The sequence below is a fragment of the Lagenorhynchus albirostris genome, chromosome 17, assembly GCF_949774975.1.
Source record: "Lagenorhynchus albirostris chromosome 17, mLagAlb1.1, whole genome shotgun sequence".
Lineage (NCBI taxonomy): Eukaryota > Metazoa > Chordata > Mammalia > Artiodactyla > Delphinidae > Lagenorhynchus > Lagenorhynchus albirostris.
The window spans coordinates 11975294-11993652 of record NC_083111.1 but is presented as its reverse complement, the minus strand read 5'-3'; the positions used below and the strand labels follow the sequence as shown (position 1 = coordinate 11993652).

Genomic DNA, 18359 nt, shown 5'->3' with positions numbered 1-18359 from the left:
TAAAAACTTTTTCACCTGTCACACTCCTGCTCATTCTTGATATTCGGTTTCCTGCTACGGTCTTCGCTAGTTCAGCAGCTACGACGTTTGGCAAAAATAACTCGCAGTTTTGCTTAAACAATAACGGCCGCGCAAATTTTATGGTTAGATTTGTCTCAAGTCCGAAGACCGAGCCTCCTAACTAGTGAGGAGGGATGCACCCGAGGACTGAAGAGCTGAGGCCGAGAGAAGGCTGCGGGGACATGCCCTGGCGGGACAGCTCAACCCTCAGGGACACCGTCCGCTCACCCCGGGAAGTTTGGGCTCCCGCCGCCGCTTCCGGACACGCCTCTCCGCGAGCCTGGAACTCGCTTTCCCAGCAGGCCCCGCGCTGCCCTCGGCGTCCCGCCCCCTCGGGTGCGGCGCTCTGCGCGCTCCGGGTCCTGTCACTGCTGGACCCGCGAGCCTGGCCTGCGGCCCCACCCCCTGGCTCCCGGCTCCTTCCCGGACTCCCGCGGGTTCCAGTCCCGACTTCCAGCTCCCCAGCCCCCGCCCGCAGTCGCGCGCGCTCTCCCCGCCCCGCCCTCGTCCCCCCGCGTGCGGCCGCCACAGCCAATAAGATTCGGGGCCGCGTGCGCAGATTCAAACGGCGGCTCTTGAGGGAGGCTGGGCGCGAGATTCGGCGGTGCGGACAAAACCCTGCAGGAGGCTGTGATCCCTGCCGGGCAGTTCGCTGCGGGGAGAGGGCGGGGGTCGGCGCCCGCGGCGGAGCCGCGCTGGGACAGCGGCGAGGAGGCTGAGAGGTGGCGGGAGGGGCCGGCGGAGGGCGGGAGCGCGCCTGCTGACATGTTGGGGGCATCCGTGACCGGGCCGGGCCGGGGCTAGGAGCGGCGCTACGGACCGGGGGCGGGTCGCGGTCCGCGCCTCAGTCCTTCTGTCGTGCCCTGCCGGGGACTTGCGTTCCGCACTCGGTCGCCGCGGAGAGGGACCTCGGAGAGGGAAGCGGAGGGAGGGTCGGGGAGAAGGAGCATTAGCCTGAGGCTGGAGGAGGCTGAACTGCGTCCCCGCCCAGCCCGCGCCTATGCGGTACTTGAAGGATGGCGAAGAGGTCGCGCAGGTGGGTGACATCCCTTTCGCCCGGGCCCGTCGGCACAGTGTCGGCTCAGATTCCCTTTCCTTTCCCGCTGCTTCCGCACCAGGCCCTCCCCAGCCGGGGCAGAGGTTTTCTTCCCGCTGCTCCACAGCCACTTCGGCCCGCTGGCCTCAGCGCAGCCGTGACGTGTGGAGTTGGGGACCAGTGTGTTTCAGACTCAGAAAGTGACTAACAGATGCCCAGGTTGCTCTTTTGAGTCGACTCTCCCCACAGCGCACATCCAGACCCCCAAACGTTCACAGCCACTTCTTGGTGGGAGTTGACAGGTAAGTCTGTGCGCTTTCAGGGAATACGCTCCGCAGATGAAAGTGGAAGTGTCCTGCCTGGACGACCTGAAAATGGTGTTCAGAGGGCCTCTTTTTCTCTGAATGACTGGGCCAGTTAAAAATAGGAACTTTGTGATAAACCTGGGTGGGGACCCTTCTGCCGTCTTTGCTCCCTTGAAAGGTGTGGAAGTCCTCTGAGGAATAGCTGAGGAGAGAGGACCTTTTTTGATGTTTACTGTAATTACCATACCCATGTTCTCAGCTTTATGTATGTATTTTTAATATCTTCTACTGGGAAGATGCCACACTGTTACCACCAGGAGCTTGATCTTAAAATAAAACAATGTGTTTGAGTCACTTAATATTTTGTGTGTCTGTTGGGCTCTGACTGTGCCTAAGTGTTGCAAAGAGGTAGGGCATGTTTTTTTGGAAAACTTGCTAGGATGAATTTACGCTTCTCATTTTTACTTATGTCATTATAGTAGCTACTCCTAAATTGTGTGTAGGAATTACTTAGATGACAAAAAACTACAGTATCTTTTAGTTGTCAGTATTATTAAATAAACATGAAAAGATGTTTGACAGGATTTCCAAATGGCTTTATTTATCTAGATCCACAGCCTCAAAGTCTCAACTGGAGGTGTATTTCTCAAGTTGAAATTTAGTACTAGCTTCATTCACTGCAGATTACTGTTAAAAATTGGCAATAAGTACACATAGTATTTGTTGCTCTTCATTTATTAAGTATCTGATGCATGTAAGGTATCTTTTGCAGAAATCAGCATAGAATGTAGGTAAGTCTTTGTTAGATTATTACTTTGTAGCAACTACAGAATAGATCAAACTCTTGAGGTGGAACAAATGTACACACACACACTTCTCTAGAAGAGGCTTTTCAACCTAGGCACTTGATATTTTGGATCAGATAATTCTTTGTATTGGGAAGGCGGGGTGGGAGGGGTACTGTCCTGTGCTTTGTAGAATGTCTAGCAGCATCCCTGGCCTCTACCCGGTGGATGCCAGTAACACCCCACTTCCCCCCAGGTGTGACGATCAAAAATGTCTCCAGACATTACCAAATGTCTGTTGGGGGCCAGAATCACCCAGGTGAGAATTATTACTCTAAAATATCAAGGACCTGACTGACTTCTCAGTCTTCAGAAAAGATAGATATTAAAATCTCCTGTAACTATAATTTCTGAGGTATTGATTTAGGCCTTTTCTTTTGAATTTTTAAATATACCTTCATTAAGCAAGGTGACAAGTGAATATTGTCAAGTCAATAACAGGAGTTAGTTTATATTCAGTGTGTGGCATTATCTATTTATCAGTATTGATGTTAATCTTATTTGAAACAGTTTCTTGGCTAATTCTGTCATTAGCAGTTAGTTATGGTTAGACATGGATGCTTGAATGTCAGAACCCTGCCTTCTCCAGTTAGTTTTTCTGTCCATAATTTGCATATGCTTCATAATAATAGGCTAAGAAAGAAGTGATTTAATGATTAATTTGCCTGTATAAGTTGTTTTATTGACAATACTGTGAGCTTTGAGATCTAAACATTAATTGCACTGTTGACTTTTATTCCTGTCAACTGTATAAATTAATTGAAATGTATTACAGAATGATTGAAAGAGTCATAAGTCTGGAGTAGTTAAATGTGGTGGGGTGAAGCTACACTCCCTATGGGAGTATACAGGTAGAAGATGTGATGAGGAATTATCATCTGTGAATGGTGTATTTCTTAGGGTCTTCATACTTGAATGTGTTCTGTGCTCTAAATTATATTTCTTGTATAGGTAAATATGACTTATTTATCTTAGAAAATAATAGGATGTGAAACGTTTTGAAGGATAAATAATCTATTGGGCAAACTCTAGTCTCATGCCTTTAACTAAATATCTTAATAATAAATATGAACCTAATTTATAGTTGAATGAAAAAGGACATAATTCAGTCACTTTAAAATCTCCACTATACAACCATTTAAGTATTTGATTGAAAACTATACTCGCTGTATAAAAGTTTTGCATAAAACTACAGGCATAAATCCTGTAATAACCTCTCCTGTATGATCTGAAAAAAAAAAAGTAAAAAATGTTACCTCAGGTTTAAACAACTGAAGGATGTTAGCTCTTTTGATCTTTAAGATAGCTATAGTATCTCTGATCTGGATTTACATAAAGGAAAAGGTTTATTTGGTGTTGTGACTTTAAATAGTTTTTAGATCACACTGGGGATTTTAATGACATAATTTACAGGCAATACTAAAATTGGTATATCTGTTATTAACATGTATTTGATTTTTAACCATATTTATTAAGTAATTAATTTTAGGTTTTAAAAGCCAGTTCTACTCTTAAAAATAAGCTTTAAAAAGTGTCATTTAGACGCTAGAAGGCCTGTTTAAGTAGGAACAGATTCAGGTATTTACAGTTGAGATGACTGGTGACTGTACTAAACTGGAAAGACAAAAGCCAGCTCTTTAGGTATGTGGTATGTGTGTTGTAGGAAGCAATTTTATTGTGTTGTTTCTAGTGAGATGGGTGTTGTGGGTGAAGAATACTGAAATAGGAGAACTGATTTTTAAATCAACTTTGTAATTAGCAATATTGTTTGGGGAAAGCAAGTAAACTCTATAGCCCTGTTTTTTGTCTGTTAATATAAGGGGTTTGGATTTTGTGGTCTATAAGGTACCATCTAGCTTTAATATAGTTCCTATTTTGAACTTTTTGTAATCATCTTTCCTCATTTAAAAATATACATACACTGATGGAATAAAATAGAAATGTTCTCGCATTGTTTTTGTTTATGGATAGCTAGGTAGAAATCCCTTCAGTATTTATTTCATTATTGCTATTAATGGTCAAATAAAGTCGAATTTGTCTTACTATAATGATGCTAGTTTGCAGATTTGGGAATAAAATATTCATGTATGCAGTACATCGTATTAACCACTGGGTGGCCTGATTTCACTTTATTAAATCAAACTGGTAAATTTTCATCCCTTGAATTGGACTGAACTTAAAAAAATTCACAGTTATTCTGTCAAGACAGTATAATAAAGATGTATTTTTTGATTATGATAAAAATATTCAGACTTGATGCAGTTTGATTTAAAATATTATCAAGTTGAAGTGATTTTACTGGAGCAAATTTTACAGAACTACTGATATTTCTCTAATTCAAATCAGTTTCTATTCAAATAAAAATAAATTTTTAAAAATTTCTTTTAAAAAATTCTTCCTTTGGCACACCACGTTTTACTCTTTTTTAGGTGGAATAATTGATGTCCTTTAAAATTGAACTTCTTTCAATGTTTTATCTTAATATTCCCAAGTGTGAATAGTTTGTGTATTATTTCACAGGGAAAGTTATGACTATCACATCCTATTAGCTTACACCCCAGTGTAGAATTACTCTTAACCATTTTCCTGGCCTAATGAGTCATAGTATTTTTGTGTGTGTGCATATGCTCTTCATTTTGCAGTTTCATAATCACCCTAATCACTTTGTTCATTCATAATCTACACAAGTTTTTGAATATGGTACTTAGGTTATGCATTAGACAGTTACAGAATAAATATTTTATTTGACTTAAAAAATAAAACTGGCAGAATGATTCTGGAAACCAAGTCCTGAATGGAGATTCAAAGACCAAATTCCTCTTCGGTTTTTGCTTTGTGACTGGAGAAATAATTTCACCTATTTTTACTGTCTTCTAGATTAGTCACCCTAGGCTAAAAATGGTTTATCTATTTACAGATAGATAGTAGGAAGTTGATTTTATTTATTAGATATTACCAGCATTGATAGCTACAATACAGAAATACTAAAAAATGAAGTAGAAAGCAGAAAAATAAAGCAAATAAAACAAATAAAGAAAATGAAATAATGATTTGTTTTGATGGTGTCTAACCATTTTTAAGCAATGGGACTTTTTCATTGTTAAATGGTGAAAGTAGAATATTGGTGAAGTTATTTGTGGGGTTTTATCTCTTCCCGTTTTTATTCGCAAATTGTAGGCATTCTCACTCTCAACCACTGCGCCACCAGGGAAGCCCCTCAGGCAGCTTTATGTTTTAGCTACTGATGAGTTTCTAGGATCTTCTTCTGTCACGCTTACTTGAAAGTTTTATCATCCTTTCAACAGTTACTTAAATAATATAGAAATAATGCTAAAACTAAGAGGTAGATAGATTCTAGGGAAGTCCCCGTGGTAGAGAGATGGATTCTAAGAATTCTACTTTAATCCTCCCTCACACTCAACCACTCAAAAAACCCAGCTTCCTGAACATGATGGCCATACTGATGCAAGACAGAGAATGAAACCTCTTGTAGAAATAGAAATTTCTCACAAATCAAGTATGTGGTTAAAAAATAAGGCAGGTTTTTAAAGTTAAAATGAACACGTTTTCAGGAATATTACTCCTTGGAAACTAGTCTTTTGACCAAAATAACATTTTTGGATTCATATCTTTAACTTAACATATTTTGATAAGAATACTGATAAGGTGAATTTTGTACAGATTAGATGTGATGTGAATATTTTTGTGAATACTCAAAATTTATATGGGTGAGTCCCCAAATTAGAAATTGTTTTCAAATAACCTAATTTTTAAAGCAACCTCAAACATGCTGTTATGGAAGGTGTTGGGGTCTGAGGGGAGGGAAGAAGAGATGGGAACCTGTAAAAAGCATTACTGAGGGCTGTTTGGGATGACAGGAAGTGATAATGTTGCAGGGGACAATTCTAGGAAAGGTTAGGCAATATTAGTAGACACCCCAAAGAATCCCTTCTGTACTGAATATTTTTTTTATGTTTGTTTCAGCAGGTTATGCTTAAAATTCTACCACTTGGAGGTGCATTTGGATTTTGAAAGTTCTTTTTAATAAATGGGAATGCTTTTTATCTCCTCTTAGAGGTATTTGCATTTGTTAAAAAAAAGTTTTCTTTCTCATGTCAACTTGAGATCAGCTGTATTAAGGGAGGTAAAAGTTTTGATTGGGTTGGGAAGGAGTGAGGTAATTTTGGAATACAGAATACTTGGAGGAGGTGAAAGAGTAAGCAAGAACATTCAGTAATTTTACAAATGTTTGAATGGCAGGTACTGTGCTTGATGAAGAGAGGTGAACGTATTAGACATGGTCTTTGTACTCCTGAGTTTACAATTTGGTTGGGAAGGTCGACAAGTGTGATAGCATTGAGAAGGATAGCTGAGTTCCATGAGTGCGTACAGTGGACAGCAAGCTTCAGTATGGTGTTTTATCTGGTTTACTAGCCTTCTTAGAAATTTATGAAATCATTGGATCCTGAACCATCTCCAATTTAACAGTTTAATCGTGGCTAATCAAGTGATATTTCTGATAGCTGAAGATGGCTGCAAATAACAGGTATTAAACCTGTGCTTTTATTTTCAGCATAGTTTAACAAAACAATCATATATGGAAATAGGACTGGCAGATCATTAAAATAGACATTGTGTTTAGGGGAGAAAGTATTGGAATACAGAAGTGCATTAAACTAAAGAAGCTGTTAGGTGCTATAAGTAGGTGGGTGGGGGATTTTGGTGTCTTGTTTGGTCGGATAAGAATAATTTTGGTCCTAATGGAATTGACAAATCAAGGGAAATTAGAAGTTCTGCAAAGGATCTGTAAACAGTATATATTAAATCTAGGCCTTCATTTTCCACAATGTCTGGTACTTAGAAACGTTAAATAAATATTAGCTCATGTTATTTTCAGATGCTTATAACTTTATTCAGTCCATTGACTACTCAAAATCCTCTAATTCAGTTTATCATAAAGACCTGCCCTTTTTTCTGGGGTTTTTTTGCTCTCATGGCTTTAACTGTTCTCTGTGTGCTGGTGATTGCCAAAACTGTATGTCTACCCTAAACCTGTTACCTGAGCAGAAGATCCATGTGCCCAGTTGTCTTCTAGATCGGCTCTGCCTAGTAGGAGAGCCACTAGTCACATGTGGCTGTTGAGCTCTTGATATGTGGCTAGTTAGAATTGCTATGTACTTCTAATTTTATTTTATTAAAATTTTTTTAAAATTTAATTTAATTTTTATTTTTCTGATTAGCTCTGTCTGTAGCTAGGAATTCACTTTGTTGCTCCTGGGCTCTTTCTGTCAGCTTCATCTTCTTGTTTTTTTTTTCCTCTTTCTCTTTTGCCTTTGGCACTCTCTTCCCTCCTGGACAATGCCACACCAGATTTTGAAGACTTAAGTAAGAAGAAAAGAATGTAAAAGATTTTGTGATTATGTTGATTACATGTTGAATTGACAATTAAAAAATATATTGGGTTAAATATTATTTATTATTAAAATTAATTTCACCTGTTTCTATTTTTTTTAAATGTGGCCACTAAGAAATTACATATGTGGCTTGCATTACATTTCTATCGGACAGTGCTGTTCTGGATATATCCAGTATCTACCTGTATATTTCTGAAGTGCCTTAAAATCAGTCCAAATTGCTTACTCTCCTCATTCCCTTCTACCTTCCAAAGTTCTGTTTCTCCTTCTATTCCATATCTCAGTGGATAGCTCTATTTATGCTCCCAAAGCCAGAAATTTTGGAGTCTTCCTTGAATCTTCCTCCCATGTCTCTCAGATTCATCAGTTGAAAAATCCTTTTGTTTCTACCTTTTTCATATCTCAAGTTTATGTGCTTCTTTCTATAACTACTATCACGACCTTAGTTGGTTTATTCTTTTATGGTTTCTTGATTTTTGTCACATTTAGATTTCTTCTACTCAAGGATGTAAAAAATAGAATTCAACCCTATTATAGTACTATTATGTTTTCATTTTTTTAAGTGTAAAATATTTGCTTCATCTGAAGTTTTTATTTTAAAGTAAGACTTTAGCTTTATTTTTTAAGATAGCTACCCAGTGTCTTACCCTTCATTGAAAAGTCCATCTTTACCCCACTGATTGATATGTTACAATTTACCAAATTCCCATACGGGTTTTGTGTTTTTCCTGAATGTTCTATTCTGTTCCATTGATTTGAGTATCTGCACATGTGTCAGTACCATTCTGTTTTATTTATTGTTTCTCTACAGTATATTCTGATATTGGGTAGTGCTAATTCTCTCCTTTTTTAGAACTTTTTTGGCTATTACTGCCTGTTTATTTTTCCATATGAACTGTAGAATCAGCTTGTCTAAGTTCCTCTGAAAATCTGTTCGTATTTTTATTCATTTAATCTAAATTTATGAATTAATTTACAGAGAATGGACATCTATAATATTGTTTTCCTTTCCAAGAATGTGCTCTGAATGTTTTTTCATTTGTTCTTCTGTGTCTCATAATAGTGTTTCATTGTTTACTATAACTTGATCTGTATACTCAAATTATTTCTACATATTTTAACGTTTTTTGTTGGTGTTGTAAATGGCTCATTTCTTCCATTGTGTCTTTTAACTGACTTTGTTTTGTATTTTACCATTATCGTTGCCAGGCCCTAATAATTTCTTACTTGGGGTATTGTGAAAGATTACCAACTGGTCTTCCTTCCTCCATCTCTCCACATTCCTGCCAGTGACTTTTGCTGAGACACAAGATACTGATCTTTTACTCCCTTACTTAAATTCCTTTAACTCTTTAGGTTAAAGGTCAAATAAAGAATAAAGGTCAAACTCCTTAGCATGACATAAAGGTTATCACTTGGCCTCTGCTGACATATCTAGCTTCATTCCTCTGTGTCAGTAAGAACTACAGCTCCTCTCCATTGTATGACTCTTAATTTTTTTTATACTTTGAATAATCTCGTTGGACATATGTCTGCTAGTCTGAGTGGCTTCTTTTCGTCGTAACTGTGTATTCAGATTCAGTGATTGAATTCACATCTTTAAATAAAATTCTTTTTTTTTTTGCGGTACGCGGGCCTCTCACCGCTGTGGCCTCTCCTGTTGCGGAGCACAGGCTCCGGACGCGCAGGCTCAGCGGCCATGGCTCACAGGCCCAGCTGCTCCGCGGCATGTGGGATCTTCCCAGACCGGGGCAGGAACCTGTGTCCCCTGCATGGGCAGGTGGACTCTCAACCACTGCGCCACCAGGGAAGCCCTAAGTAAAATTCTTGATTTCACAATTGTGTTCTTTTCAGTGAGGATGAGGATGATGACCTTCAGTATGCTGATCATGATTATGAAGTCCCGCAACAAAAAGTGTTGAAGAAACTCTGGAATAGAGTAAAATGGACAAGAGATGAGGTAATTATGTGATAAGGCTTACTAATTCCATGCTCGTATTTAATGATTAATAATATATATTAAAGGTATTTAGAAACAAAACATGAGAAAAGTTATCCATCAACTGACTTGCACATTATTTTTCTTCAACCATACATGAATAGCGGGTTGATATTGAGACTGACAGAATCAGTTTAGTAAATGGGAGAACTTGTGTTATAATGGCTTCAGTCCTTCTAAAAATGGCCACCAGATACGACATGGAAGAATTGGAGAGTATCTATATTCAGGAATAGGGTGAGGGAGAACTTTCTAATTTTTCATACCTGTTTTAATAGGATGATAAGTTAAAGAAGTTGGTTGAACAACATGGAACTGATGATTGGACTCTAATTGCTAGTCATCTTCAAGTAAGTGAAACATTATCCTTTATTGCTGACATGAATGATTTAGGCCATGGGGTTACATTTGCTATTTTTCAGAAATGTGTCTACATTATTTTAGATTTAGATTTCCTTCCTAAAAACATCTCTTTTGTTCTGATCTTCCTACAGTTGGAAGTTTTTAAAGTCTGATTTTCTAGTAATTAGTTTATCCAGGGATCTAAAAAGATTAATAATCTAAAACAAAAATGATACGAAGTTTGGGTAGGGCTTTATAAATATTTGCTGATAAATGTTAAAACATTTTGAGAGAAGTTAAATATATTGAAGTATTTTGGTAGCTAATTAATAAAACCAGAAAAAGCTATGTTGCTGTGAGAATTAGAAGTAACATAGGATGTTTGGCACAGTTCCTGACATTTAGCATGTGTTCAGTAAATGGAAGCTAAATTAGAAAAGCTATTTACATTAGCTTTATCAGTTTAATTTCAATGGTATAACAGCAAATGAAGTGAACAGAGAAATGCTACAAGGCTATACAGGAACAGCCTAATTATTTTGAAAAATTGATAACCTTAAAATGGATCAGCATTGATGTACAGAAGCTGTAAATGAAGAAGCTCAGTTTGAATAAAAATAAGTCCACTAGGCACCAGGACAGAGCTATTGGTAAATAAAGTATTTGTATTTATATGCTTCTAAATCATCTGTAATCCTGTATATGAGCTAATATCTTTGGAAACTGAATCGCTAATGAAAAGTTAAGTGTTATTATTATTATCCTTGTAATACATAGGAGTTACTAGGTTGTGACGACTAAAATAAGGCTACACTTATGAATCATTTTTGGAGTTTGGGATGTTTCTACATAAGGTTTTATCCTGGTAAATTCATTTTCCTTTTGAACTTCAACACTTAAATAATTTAACTGGTATATAATGCACATCTTCTATCTAGGTATATTTAGTTTTTACTTGATAACTTGGAGGTTGTCATTTATAAACATCCTTTAAATACCATGAGTGGTCTAATAATGCCTTTCAGGATTTTTTAATTTTCTAGAGTTATGTACTGCTATACTATATGAATCCAGACTGCTATGCTGTTTGAGTTCGTCTGTCTGCTTTGTATAGTTGTCTGTTTACTCCCTTTTATTCATCAGTACATTTCTTTATGGCAGTATCTGTGTTGTAGCTTTGCTTTTTGCTGTTATAAGGCAGAGTATAGAGATACATAATTTAACTTCAAATATATATTGTCTTTATTTATAGTCTAAGCAATGCTGACAACTTTAATTAAAAATGAATTGGGGCACAGGCATGTAAAATAAATACTACATTTTTCAGGAATGCTATTGAATGCATTATTCTCGAAAAACTTTCTTCTTAAGGTTGTGAGATATAAGTTTGGGCTGACTTGCTTTCTGGAAGACAATTGTTCAATAACAAAATCATCTGAATTCTTTCAGAATCGTTCTGATTTTCAGTGTCAGCATCGGTGGCAGAAAGTTTTAAATCCAGAATTGATAAAGGGTCCCTGGACTAAAGAGGAAGATCAGAGGGTAACATGTTCATATTCTTTATTTTCACTGTGTAGGTGGACTTGCTTTTTTTCTTCCTAATACATTGGTTTTTTGTCACATAAATACATATTTAAATCACTTTGATTTGTTCTCTGAGTTACTGCTGGCATAAGAATTGAAACTTGAGTATCTTGAAATGTAGTTTTTTCAGAACTGAGTCAAACCAAATATAATATATATAGCCTTTGCTGTCTGAAAGTTTGGTTTGCAGAAGGAAAAATACTATCAGCTTAGTCACCTTCTTTAGAGCTTAGGTTAACAACATTTAGGATATAATTTCTTGGTGATTGAGTTAGCATTTTAAAAACAGAATTTAATTTTATTCCTATTTTATCTGAAAATGTGAGGTGTAAGGAAGTCATTCTTAACTTTCCCTCTTGACCTATAATGAACCCCCAAGTAAGACAGATATCAGAGCATCATGTTCCCAAAGAGTTGGATGATTCAAAAACCAAGGTAATTCTTTGTGTTACGAAAGTGTGAGAAGAATGGGAGAGTTGCTGTCCTCTACTGAGAATTGCTCTTTAGTTCATGCTCTTTATGGCATAAATGTTGTTAATGTAGTTGGGAAATTAGAGTATTCTTACTGCCACTCAAAGTAAAAAAAAAAACCAACAAAAAACAAAACAAAACAAAAAAACCCCAAACTTCACTAGGTTCAGAACTGATCTGATTTATTTGATGGCCAATGATAAGTTTTAAAATGTATGATTTGTATCCTTTCAGTTTGAGAAAGGAAGAAATGAAAAGACAGTAACTGTAGATCCTTCCTGCTTCCATAATGATTTATTAGGCTTTCAGCTGAAGCTTTAAAAAAAAAAAAAAAAAAAGTAAGAGTAGAAAATGCTTAAGTCTCAACGTTTTTACTGTTATTTCATATTAATGTATGAAACAATTTAACTTACAAGTCACTTTAATTAACTTGTATTTTAGATAAGTTTGGAATCAATTTTTGATTGCAAAAAAAGATGGCAAATGCTGAAGGAATAGTTACTAGTAAAATTGTTTTTTTTTAAGTTGTAGTTGTGGTTTGGATTTAATGCATTAAAAATGGCATTCTTGAGTTATGTTTTAAAATTCTGTGAAGGTAGTGCTTTTTTAAAATTGAGATATAATTATGTATTAGTTTCAGATGTACAAAATAATGTATATATTGCAAAATGATCACAAGTCAAGTTAATATCTATCCCCATATGTAGTAAAAATTTTTTTTTCTTGTGATGAGAACTTTTAAGGTCTACTCTCTCAGCAGCTTTCAAATATGCAATACAATATTACTAGCTGTAGCCACTATACTCTACATTATACCCCCATGACTTATTTATTTTAAAAAAGGTAATGCTTTTTTAAACTTTGCTTTCTGTTTCTTAGGTTATTGAATTAGTTCAGAAATATGGGCCAAAAAGATGGTCTTTAATTGCAAAACATTTAAAAGGAAGAATAGGCAAGCAGTGTAGAGAAAGATGGCATAATCATCTGAATCCTGAGGTAAAGAAATCTTCCTGGACAGAAGAGGAGGACAGGATTATCTATGAAGCACATAAGCGGTTGGGAAATCGTTGGGCGGAAATTGCCAAACTACTTCCTGGAAGGTACTTATATAAATGTATATACATTTTTCATTTTTACTTAAACTTGATCTTTGTTATGTTACTATTAAATATATTTATAAGTACCCCATGACTTTTATTTATAATTAAAATTTAGACTGCAGAATACAAGCAACTCTTTGCGTTATTTGTAATATCGGTACATTTTGTGGTAAGGGATATAATTAGTTTTTTAATGAAATATTTTATAACGGTAATTTGTGCAACAAAATGATGGACCTTTAGGTTATGTGAACATTTAATGCACTCCCAAAATTGTGTTTACACATCAGTGCCATTTAAGCAACCTTCTTTGTACAAACTAAGTTGGAGTGGAATCTGAGTTGAAGAGATTTCTTTCGTATTGGATTCTGTGTATAAGACCAGAGAATAACAAATACACTGGCTGAAAAAAATTGTTACGAAAGTACATTAGAGAAAATTCAATTCTTAATTAATTATGGTATCATTCAGATCATGAGTAGTGTGTATATATCCATGTGGCTAAAATATAGCACTTGCCTCAGGGGCACTGATGTGCTAAGTACACTATACATGGCACTGGTTCAAATGTTTCCTAGCTGTCTGTAGTACAGTAGACCAACAATCTTGGGAAAATCCATACCTCACTCGGAAGATACGCACTTGTTTTTTATTGCTGTAATCTCTGTATAGTACTTAATAGTTTATAAAATGCTTTTTACATATATTCTTTTTTTTCTTTTTTTTTTAGAGAAAGAAAACACTTTTACTGTTGAATAAACATTAAATCAGAATGTGATGCCCATCATAGGCAATCTGATAAGAGATTGCAAAAAAACAGAGAGAAATCCCACCTTTCACCCACATAGCCAAGCAGATACCACCCATTACATACAGGTTCTCAAGATAAACAATAACTAGTCCTTAAGTCAGAAGACTTGACAGCACCATTTTATTTCACATAGTTCATCCTATTGTACACTTACCTAGCAATTGGAGTAGCCATCTGTGTTAGTTACTTGGCTTTATATAAAGGAAAAACAAACTTCTCATATCTTTTTTAGAAAGTAGTTTTACAACTTGGAGCCAGGTCAGCTGAAGTTGGGCTCCTACCCTCCTGCTGAAACTTGGAGATAGCGTGTTATATTCTATATATTCTTAATTAATCTTCATATACTTGTGAAATATGCAGAGCAAACATTGCTCTCTTTGTTTTATAGATAAGGAAATTGAAGCATAGTGTTAAGTTTTTTTATCCAAGTTACTGAACCTGGTCTAGGAACTTCTGATGTTTTCAGTCTTTGATACATCTTTTTACTGTCCATAGAACCTAGCTTAGTGCTTAGCATAAAGTAGATTCTCAGTAAATGTTTATGTATTTTTAAAAATTTATACTACAAGTAGCTGTAGGTTGAAGACTTCCATTTTTACAAGGGGAACTTAGGTAAAAGGGCAGCCAATGAACTCTTTCTTTCGTAGGTATTTTGTTGTAAGAAGTGAAAAAGAATACCGGGATTCTGTATTTTGTGGTTTGCATTTTATTACCATGTTTGATCTTGGCTTTAGGGCTTTTGCCCTCACTATGCCCTTTGCCTGGAATGCTCTTTTTTTTTTTTTTCTGTTCTTGTATAGCTGGTTCATTCTTGTCATTCAGATCTTAGCTTCACTGTAACCTCACAGAGGACTTCCTGGACCACCTAATCAAAAGTACTATAGTTACTCACTTTCCTTATCCTACTTTAAATGATCTGCATTGCACTATTTTTCTTATTATTTATTTTTTTGTTTTTCTCTTCCTTCGTCCTTTCCTGCCCCCATGCTTCCAGTGAGAACATAAAGCCCTATGAGAGCTGGGACTTTCTTTATCTTATTCACTGCTGTATCTCCAGTGTTTAGAGCTTTATCTGACAGAGACATACAGTTTATTTTTTGAATTAAAAAACTGTCTAATTTCACCAGTTGTAAAAATTTGTTTTAAGTACTTCGTATACTTTATACAGCGTTAACATTTATGGAATCCTCTTTTTCTTTTTAAATATATACTTTCTTAGGACTGATAACTCTATCAAAAATCATTGGAATTCTACCATGCGAAGAAAAGTGGAGCAGGAAGGCTACTTACAAGATGGAATAAAATCAGAACGATCTTCATCTAAACTTCAACACAAACCTTGTGCGACTATGGACCATTTGCAAACCCAGAATCAGTTTTACATACCTGTTCAGGCACATATTTTTAATACCTTTATTATTTAAAAAATATCTTTAGTTGCTATATTTCTTTAGTTTCTTTAGGGAAGGTGTTTAGTTTCTTAATAAGACAAAAACAACATATATTAAGAGGAATAGACATTTAAATTTCCAAACTGAAGAAATAGGCCATGACTAGCTGTTAAACCATTAGTGGAAGTTTATCTCTACTTGTTTTGATTGATAAATATTTTGAGAACAAACTCATTAAAATATTTCCTTTTATATATAATTTTTACGTTATCTAGTTAAGAAACTTAGTATGTACATTTCCTAATACTATCATTCTTTGAATCTTCATGATTCAAAGCTAATGATCATTTGTGCTTTAATAGTGATTGTAGTTTACTTTTTAAAAAAATTTTGTGTAATTGTAGTATTGCTTACCTCTAAGAGGTAAGTGTATATAAAATGGTTTAGAGGAGAAGATAGTCAAAAATCATTCAAGCCATCATTTTGGAGTGTGCAGTAAATAATTGGTTCTTTGATGGCATTCAACTTTGCTTTTCCCTCATCACTCAACTGACTGAGTGACTTCAGCCTTTGTTTAGACAGGTTCATTGGAGATCACCCACGTTCATCATAGGGCAAGCTCTGTTTTCCTTACAATGCATTTTCCTACCTGCAAGAAATTAGGAGTTTTCATAAGATTTGTTTTACGTTTTCCTGTCTATTTGTCTGTCATGCCATTTTTCATGTTGAGCAGTTCTTGGTTCTTGTCACATAAAATGTGACAAGATAAAGTATCTACCAAAAGATAAAAATTGGCTAATTGTTAACAATCTGTGCTTAGTATGCCACAGATTTGATTTTATTCCACTAAGTGGACATTATTTTTTTAGCCATAATTTCAAAAGAATCACTTAAAAAAGGTAGTGAGATCTTAATTTACAAATAGGGAAACATGTAAAGACAGTACAGTTATCTGCTGATAGTCAGTACCTTAAGGTTTTTATGGTCTGTTTCTTTACATTTTTCTTTAGAGTCCTAGATTTCAGCAGCATAAGCTGAAACATTCTGCTTCTATCTTAGAAAGGTTATCATATAAATGTATTTTTTTAACTCATAGGAAGATAATTTTTTTTATTATTTGGGGCCAATGGAGTGTTTAACACTCAATCAAAATATATTGGAAAGTAAGGATATTTCTTGTACTTTAAGAATTATTTACCTTACTTTTAATAATTCTTGACAGGTTTGTGTATTCATAGTTCAATTCATTTAAACTGCTAAAAAGATAATTCTAATTTTGACTTGAAAGAAGAAAATGGATTGGTTTGAAATCCTGTCACAGATTAAAATGAAAAGTTTGAGAAAGATAAGTTTCTAATTCATTGGAAGCTGAGCAATAACTGATACTAATGAAGTGTTGTGAAAATTAAGTTCCATGTTAGAAGTTATATATAATGTTTCTGCATTATGTAGTGATTTAGGTAGTCCATTATGGAAAATAGACAATTTCATATTTATATTTATTAGATTTTAAGGTTTTAAAAAACACTTCTCATATTTCTCCCTACCACTGCTCACTAAGTTTGCATGCAACTTCAGAAATTTTATTACAGATGCTTTAGAAAAGAAACAGAATAATTCTTGGTCTATTTTCAGAGTATTAAAAAGTACATGAGTGATTCTGATTGTTTTTCTGAGACAAGTAATAGAAGAAGCCTCTGTACAGAGATTGGCATGGGGTGGTGGTAGAAGTAGGAGTTAAGAATATTGAAGACTTGCTTTAGGCTCTAACTTGGAGAGTGCTTCATAAGGACCAGCCCCTTCCTCTGAAGGATAGGAACACAATTACTTTGTCTTCTGCAGGAGGCAGAGCAATCCTTTAATAGCAGATTTTAAAAAATACTTGGTGGGGCTTCCCTGGTGGCGCAGTGGTTGAGAGTCCGCCTGCCGATGCAGGGGACACATGTTCGTGCCCTGGTCCGGGAAGATCCCACATGCCGCGGAGCGGCTGGGCCCGTGAGCCATGGCCGCTGAGCCTGCGCGTCCGGAGCCTGTGCTCCGCAAAGGGAGAGGCCACAACAGTGAGAGGCCCGCATACCGCAAAAAAAAAAAAAAGAAAAAAAAAATACTTGGTGGATATTGTAGATAATAGATAGACTGACTGGGTGATAAATCTAGCCCAGATAATTCTTATATTTCATTCAGGAGAAAACAGGTGTTTGCTGAGTTATGACTTTTAATCAGTAGGTCCTAAGATTAAAGACGTAGTTATTAAGGAACTATTAATATGTATAAATATTCAAAGTTAACAGAGATACTGAGTTTTTCATGTTGATTTTCAGTTTTTGTGCTTTGTCTCAGATTTTTAAAAATTTCCAGAGCATTATATGTATGATATTAATGTTCTAATTACGTTTTAGATCCCGGGCTATCAGTATGTGTCACCTGGAGGCAATTGTGTAGAACATGTTCAGCCTTCTTCTGCCTTTATTCAGGTAACTTTTTATTTATAAAAAGCAAAAAACCAAAACAAACCCAAAGGAAACACTTTCAAACATTTTCAGATCTAATAGTGCCTGTTTCCTCATCTTTAAAATTAGGGCAAAAATAGTACTATCTGGTCTATTTACTTTGAGTATTATAACATTAAAGGAGAAAGTGTGTGTGTTTGAGAAATATAAACTGTACAAATGAAAAGTAGTTCACAACAAGAGTAAGGTGGTTCTTTCATTCTTCCAACTTAGAGCATTCAGATTATGAATGGACATATTTTTGCTAAATTGGATAGAATATATTAAGATTCAATAAATTAAAACAGACTCCACACATAAGTTTTTCAGTTGATACAGATGATACAATGTAAGGTTTTTCATGCATTTAAATTTCCCACATTCTTTCTGTTAAATTGAAAATATTTACCAGCACCTCTTTAGATACCAGAAGGATTGTGATACTGAGTATTTGGGATTTAGTAGTATTAAGCTTTATTAGAGAAAATAGATTTTATGTTGCATAAAAGAAA

General features: G+C 35.8%; 1 protein-coding gene across 7 annotated transcripts in view; it reads left to right on the top strand.

Moving 5' to 3' along the window:
- Positions 1-894: 894 nt before the first annotated feature.
- Positions 895-18359, top strand: part of MYBL1 (MYB proto-oncogene like 1) — a 33758-nt gene continuing 16293 nt past the window's right edge. For 5 of the 7 annotated variants that reach the window (XM_060127395.1, XM_060127394.1, XM_060127393.1 and 2 more), the window contains exons 1-5: positions 895-1096; positions 9515-9620; positions 9938-10009; positions 11451-11543; positions 17758-17832. In XM_060127395.1, coding sequence (XP_059983378.1) covers positions 1077-1096; positions 9515-9620; positions 9938-10009; positions 11451-11543; positions 17758-17832 — 366 coding nt within the window. In that variant the 5' untranslated portion in view covers positions 895-1076. Of the gene's footprint in view, positions 1097-9514; positions 9621-9937; positions 10010-11450; positions 11544-12935; positions 13157-15186; positions 15362-17757; positions 17833-18359 lie in introns of all 7 variants that reach the window. The other 2 variants (XM_060127397.1, XM_060127396.1) reach the window with 1 other exon arrangement.